At 39.6% G+C, this 6,806-nt stretch overlaps 1 protein-coding gene across 1 annotated transcript; it reads left to right on the top strand.

The window, feature by feature from the left end:
* The first annotated feature begins 426 nt into the window (after positions 1-426).
* On the top strand, positions 427-1,446 carry LOC147302316 (general transcription factor II-I repeat domain-containing protein 2-like). The gene has a single exon (XM_086283571.1). The coding sequence runs from the start codon at positions 427-429 to the stop codon at positions 1,444-1,446; it is 1,020 nt and encodes a 339-aa protein (XP_086139697.1).
* The last annotated feature ends 5,360 nt before the right edge of the window (positions 1,447-6,806 follow it).

Raw genomic sequence — 6,806 nt, 5'->3', positions numbered from 1 at the left:
AGCAACACGTTGCTTGCTTCACTAAAAACATTGAAGTAGGATCAATCTGCACATTTAATTCTAAAGAAGAATTTGATGGACTTATATTTCCCAAAATGTGATAAGAGATGTTGTCAATGATCAGGGGTCACCAACACGGTGCCCGCGGGCACCAGGTCGCCCGCAAGGACCACATGAGTCGCCCGCGGGCCTGTTCTAAAAATAGCTCACCATAACAACTTACCAGTAAGCTGCATCTATTTTTATTTTTTCTTGCTATTTTTTTTTTATCACAATTGCATTGGCGTTAATTTGTTAGAGATAATATATAAAAAAAAGTTTATTATTAAATATTAGATCATGATCTAATATTTAGTGCTAGCTGGTCTCCACGGAAACAGTTGCCGTGAAGACCAGCAAAGGCAAAGGTGAGGAGATGAGGAAAACATGGCGGAAAAAAGGAAGAAAACATATAATTTTCACAGTGAATGGGAGGAAGAGTTCTTTTTTACCTCTGTGAAAGATTCATGCGTGTGTCTCATTTGCGGGGCAACTGTGGCAACGGCAAAGCGGCACAACGTGGAGAGACATTTCCGAACGTGTCACACAAGCTACCATGCTAACTACCCAAAGGGCAGCACACTGCGAGCGGAAAAGGCCCGCGAATTAAAGGCAGGTTTGAGCAAACAGCAGTCTTTTTTCACGAGACCGGTGAAAAACTCTCAAAAAGCAACCGAAGCCTCATTTAGAGCTACACATTTCATGATTAAGAAAAAGAAGGCATTTTTAGACGGGGAGTATTTCAAAGAAGCAATGATGATAATTGCAAAAACTGTGCTTAAAGACGAGAAATATGGAAACGATGTAATCTCCACTCTCTCTGATGTCCAGCTGGGGGCAACTACAATTGTTAGAAGAGTGTCGGCTATGTCCGGGAACTTGGCCGATCAGTTGGATCAGGATCTGGCAAAGTGCAGTTGGTTTAGCATCCAGTGTGACGAGTCCGTCGACAGCAGCAGTACAGCACAGCTGATGGTCTTTATCCGGATGGTATTTGATGGTTTCTCCACAAAAGAAGAACTTCTGACACTACTGCCGCTAAAGACAACAACGAAGGGAGTTGACATCTATAACGCGGTGAAGGAGTTTTTCGCGAAGAAAAAGGTACCGTTGGAAAAGCTGGTATCAGTGACTACCGACGGGGCTCCTGCTATGATCGGCCGACATACGGGATTCATCGCTCACTGTAAAGGTGACACAGAGTTCCCAAACTTCATGCATTACCACTGCATCATTCACCAGCAGGCGTTATGCGCAAAGGTGATCGGCTTCGAGCACGTCATGACTCCCGTCGTGAAGATCATAAACAGCATCCGCTCCAGAGCTAAACAGCACAGAACATTCAAGGTGCTATTGGAGGAGCTGTCAGCTGAATATGGTGACCTGCTACTACATACGGAAATCTGATGGCTCAGCAGGGGACGGATTTTGCTTCGTTTTTTGTCACTTTTGGGTGAAATCAAGGAGTTCATGCAATCCAAAGGGGAAGACACATCTCTGCTGGAGGACACTGAGTGGACACTTGACCTTGTGTTTTTAACAGACATTACTGGGAAACTGAACCATTTGAACTGTGAGCTGCAATGCAAAGGTAAGACTGTTGCTGACATGATAAGTGCTTTAAATGGATTTAAAGCCCAGATGAACATTTTCTCTGTGCATTTACAGAGAAAAAAGGTGCTGCACTTTCCCTCTGTGCAGATGGTGCTGAAAGACAATGCTTCTGCATCTGAGACTTTTGACAAAGTTGCAGAAAAGTACACTCAAGTCATAAACCGACTTGGTCAAGAGTTTGAGAACAGGTTTTGTGACCTTGATCAGCTTGAGCCATGTGTCTCATTTGTTTCCAATCCTTTCATGAATGTGGACACAACATGCATTGCTGAGCAACTAAGTTCAATGTTCAGCTTGGATGCTGGACAGGTGGAAATCGAAATTGTAACATTGCAAAATGACGTCCACCTCAAAGCCTATCTGGGTGCACCAAACTTTTGGTGCCTTGTTGACACAGAAAAGTACAGTGGTGTGTGCACAGCAGCTATGAAGGTTGCCAGCCTGTTTGGTTCAACCTATCTTTGTGAATCAGCCTTTTCTGACATGAACTTCATCAAGAACAAACACAGAACACGCCTCTCCGATGCACATCTGCAAGACTCACTCAGAGTTGCAGTGTCAAGTTATACCCCAGATTACAACACACTGGTGAACAGCATGCAATGCCAGGTTTCCCACTAACAGACAAAGAAAGCCATATTAGATGTTCTCAGTGGCAACATTACAGTGTCATGTCAAAGTTGAATTTAATTATTGAAAAACAAATGTGTTTGTTAAGTGTAACATGTGACAATTTGCTTTAAAATGCTGCCAATTTGGTGAAAAGTTCTGTAAAATTTGAAAGTTGATTTTTTGTATGTTACATACATACAAAAATAATGTATGTAACAGTGCATGATTTGTTAAAATTTGTTAGTGGTAAGTGAAAATGTTGTAGAAGTGATCACTTCAAAATGTAAATACTTGCAGAGATATATAGAAATAAAGCGTTGCATATTGATATTTATGTTTCCTACCTTGTTTCCTAATTGCATTCTTTATAATTATGGTGAAAAATAATTAACATAATTAGTGTCCGTACATAGATGAATATCATTAATTATTAATGATAACACATAATTAAGTTAAACTGAGGAAATTTGTTATTTGAGAAGTGTGTGTCAAACTGGTAGCCCTTCACATTAATCGGTACCCAAGAAGTAGCTCTCACTTTCAAAAAGGTTGGTGACCCCTGTCAATGATAATATGGGGAGCCTGAACAGGCTCGAACGTAGTTGTGCGTCTCTCTCTGTGTTGCACGTCCTTCACCTTCCTTTAAAACACACAATGCCCAGCTCAGCCGAGAGGCTTTGTAATGTGCTGTCAAAGCCCATTTATCTCCGTTATTTGGCCCCACTGCTACACTGTGAGTGCACAGTAGGGGTAGTGGGTTTGGTACTTTGGATCTGTCACTGTCTGTTACTGTGGAGTATTCCACAAGTTCATCCTTTATTCCTTTTCTCTCTTTATGTTTTCACTTGGATTTGTTCTCTTTCTCCCTCACTGCTCATAAACAGATATTTCTCTGGTGTTCTTCTTTCCAAAAAAGCACTTATCGAGTCAGACTGATTTTCTGTGTCTGGTTTAGCCTGTTTTTTAATGCCTTTTTCTTCCAACATTTTCAGTAAAACCAGTGAAATTTTTTATGGTTAATTGTGAGTCCATCAGGCATAGAACCCAGCAATATATCACTAAAGCTGCTTTAGACAGCATTTTTTATCCACCTTATATTAGAGAAGCCGGTCAGTTAAACCCACAGAGAATAAACATGAATCTGTTTAACTGGATTAATTCAGGCTAGCTGTTCAGATATTTGATATTATTCATCTATTACATTTGTACAAATACATGAATGTAATATCTTTCACTCAGTGAAATTTGTTTCCAGCTTCAGTATGTTTTCTGCCTGCATCTTTACCATTTTTATTCAGTTAAAACCTAAAAGCTTCTGACTTTCAACTTAGCAGGTAAACAGATATTTTTGTGATATGAGCACACAGAAAATATAGCTAACACAGGCAACATTAAAATTCAGATTTATTTTAACATGATTCGACATAAGCTAGAGTCTAAAATACAATACATTTGTAATATCAACTTTAATATCACTTACACGTCATTCTAGTTGCCACCAGGTGTCTGAAAAGTCCCATATCTAGCTTTTACACAGATGTGTTTTTCAAGGACATTTTTTTGACCCAAATCTACTTTAGCAGTTTGGAGATGTATATTATTTTATTGATTTTTTTGTCCATCTTTCTTTGATTCACTACATTTTGAATGACTCTTTTTGCTCACTGGTGTTGTCAGATTCAGAAGAAAAGAGATATTTCTTGTATGCTAAGAAACAAGACTATTAATCAATTTGAATGTTACTCTATGTCTGTAGAATACATACACATAGGCGTCACTTGATAGAGGTGATAATATGGGTTGTAATAGGTTATGCTTAAAGCAATTTAACAACCAGAAGCTAGTTTAGCTGTGACATAATAGCCACTGATGGTTTGCTACCTTATGAGAAAACTTTACTATTGGTTCTCAGTTGTACTCAGTGTGACCTTGTAATCCCATATCAGCTTATCTAACCTTGCGGATGCTACTGCTCAATAAATTTGCTATTGTCTTTATTCACTTAGTGCGTATCTTGTCTAGTCGTCAGACTAGATTTAGTTTAGCCTTTTTAGATATAAATCTTAAAATGAAATAACATTGTATTGCAGAAAATGAGAAACTGCAATTAGAATCACAAGAACAAATGAACACCTCTCTCTCTTTATTGATTTTAAACTCAGGAAATTGAGACCGATTTAGGCTCTGTTATGAGTTTTTTGCCACTGGAGACGATGCAGGGCCACACTGAGGATGCCCATATGGAAAAGAAATAGTAAAAACTTGTATGATTTACTCATGAAAGTGGCCACTTTCTCATTACTTTCATATATTGTTTTAGTAAATATCCAAAAGGGCGACCGTGGCTCAGGGGGTTGGGAATCGCATCTGTAACCGGAAGGTCGCCGGTTCGATCCCTGGGCTCTCTGTCCTAGTCGTTGTGTCCTTGGGCAAGACACTTTACCCTACCGCCTACTGGTGTTGGCCAAAGGGGCCGATGGCGCGATATGGCAGCCTCGCTTCTGTCAGTCTTCCCCAGGGCAGCTGTGGCTACAAGTGTAGCTTGCCTCCACCAGTGTATGAATGGGAGAGTGAATGAATAGTGGTATTGTAAAGCGTTTTGGGTGCCTTGAAAAGCGCTATATAAATCCAATCCATTATTATTATTATTATTATAAAACATACAAGTTTCATTATATAATTTTTCAAGGGATCTTATATCTGTTTTCACCCTTGTATGCTTTTCATACAAGTTTCACACAAGACAGATACAAACTTTATAAGATTTATATATATCTTTTCCATATGGGTGGACAGTGTATGTTGGGATGGATTTGTGGAAAGATTAAAGCAGGTAGGCTTATTGATTGGCAGATAGGTAGCAGTGAGGTGGCTATTGATTGGGCAAACAGCCAATTTTTGACCTCGAGTACTCTGGGTGAATCAATTGGTTTAATCCAGTGGGAGAGGAAACAAATGAGATGGTTAGTTCTCTATTTTTGGTGTCATTTGTCCTCTTTTGTGGTTAATGAATCTCGTATATTCCTTAAATAATAAATAAGGATAATTAATGTCATCTTGGCTTTACTCTACACATTTATTTTTCTACCCCAAACTATAAAGAAAGGTAATGAAATAATCTACATATACCCCTTCTTTTTTTTTTAATGTCAGAGTGTTCAGGCTACTCCAGCTGACCTTTTGAAACAGCTGCTCATTCAGTACCACAGAAAATACAGTGTATAACTTTTCCTATTCATGAATACCCCAGAGAGCAAAGACTAGACTTATTGAATGCTTTGGCATATAAAGATGTTTCCTAATAGTTCTGCTTAGATTGTTGAACCCAAATCAACACCTGATGTCACATAATAGACAACATACACAACAATTTTTGGGATCTGAAACCAGTTGCTGAAAACACATTGAAAGACAAGCATACTAGTTTATTACGAACAGCAAGCTAAAGTCAGACCATGTTTTTGCATAGGGTTAGTGCATTTTTACATTAGTTTAGGAAACCAAACAACAAATGCTGAGATTGAGACACAGCCTAAATGTGATAGCAACTATGGGATAGCAACAGAAGTACACGGCAGACCTGTATCACCTAACACACCACCATCTCCCCACCTGCCAAGTTAACAGCTGCAGGGATCTGAAACAGTGGCGTGGTTGCTGACAGTAACATGACTGGATCAGAGATACCCCACCAAATTAGGTCAGCAGTGGTTGGATCATTGCTTCTGTCGGACTGAGAGAGGTCAGCGTTCTCACCTTGTCTGGCATGCCTTGCTCATCCTGTGCAGGATGCAGGCACAGAGCTGGGAGACAAAGTCTGCTAACAGCACAGCAGCATGACACCGCTTCAGTGCTCCCCACTATGGCCCTGCCTGCAGACTGGAAAACACAAAAGCAGGTGAAGCGTGGCAGCGGGTGGATTTATATAGCATAAGTTGTTTAGGGAAAATGGCATGCACACTTTAATATGTCACAATGCTTTTAATTAACGATTCTGTAGAGCAAAGGTTAACGACACCGCGAGAATGGAACAGCGAATTGCCCAGAGGATTAATATAACTGCACATTCAAGATGGATTTGCATGAAAGCTGCTATAATCAATAATTGTGTATTAACAACAGTTCAGCAGCATGGTTTGAGAAGGAGCCAGCCATAGAACTCACCCGAAGGGACGCCAGCTTCTGTGAGACAATAGAACGAGATTAAGACCCCACAAGAGAGGTGTGTCATTATTCTAAGAGCAAAGCAAAAGTGGAAAACTGTGATTTGTTCATAATGAGAGGCTGTTGTTTGTTGAAAGAAATGTGCCATAATGAAAACTACACAAAGAGGCAGTTAAATAAAGTAAGATGTACGTTAACTAGAAACGAGAGGCGGGGAAAAGGAAAAGACTTACAGTGATTTAAATGTGAAAGTAGACATAAAAAAATCTCCAAAAAATGCTAAATAGTGTTTCTACCATTTCCTGTTTAATTTTGTAATCCTTGTTTGTCTTAAATTGTAGTTTCCACTAACTCAGCGTCTGCCTCACCGTTTCCCT

Source organism: Aulonocara sp. 'chitande type north' Nkhata Bay, linkage group LG23 (assembly GCF_057382095.1).
Source record: "Aulonocara sp. 'chitande type north' Nkhata Bay isolate Kocher_YH1m ecotype deep benthic linkage group LG23, A_spYH_male_GT1.1, whole genome shotgun sequence".
In the NCBI taxonomy this organism is placed as follows: domain Eukaryota; kingdom Metazoa; phylum Chordata; class Actinopteri; order Cichliformes; family Cichlidae; genus Aulonocara; species Aulonocara sp. 'chitande type north' Nkhata Bay.
The sequence above is the reverse complement of the archived record's forward strand: the minus strand, read 5'-3'. Positions and strand labels throughout refer to the sequence as shown.

Excerpts from the sequence above, each read along its gene's own strand:
- LOC147302316 (XM_086283571.1), top strand. The coding sequence starts at position 427 with ATGGCGGAAAAAAGGAAGAAAACATATAATTTTCACAGTGAATGGGAG.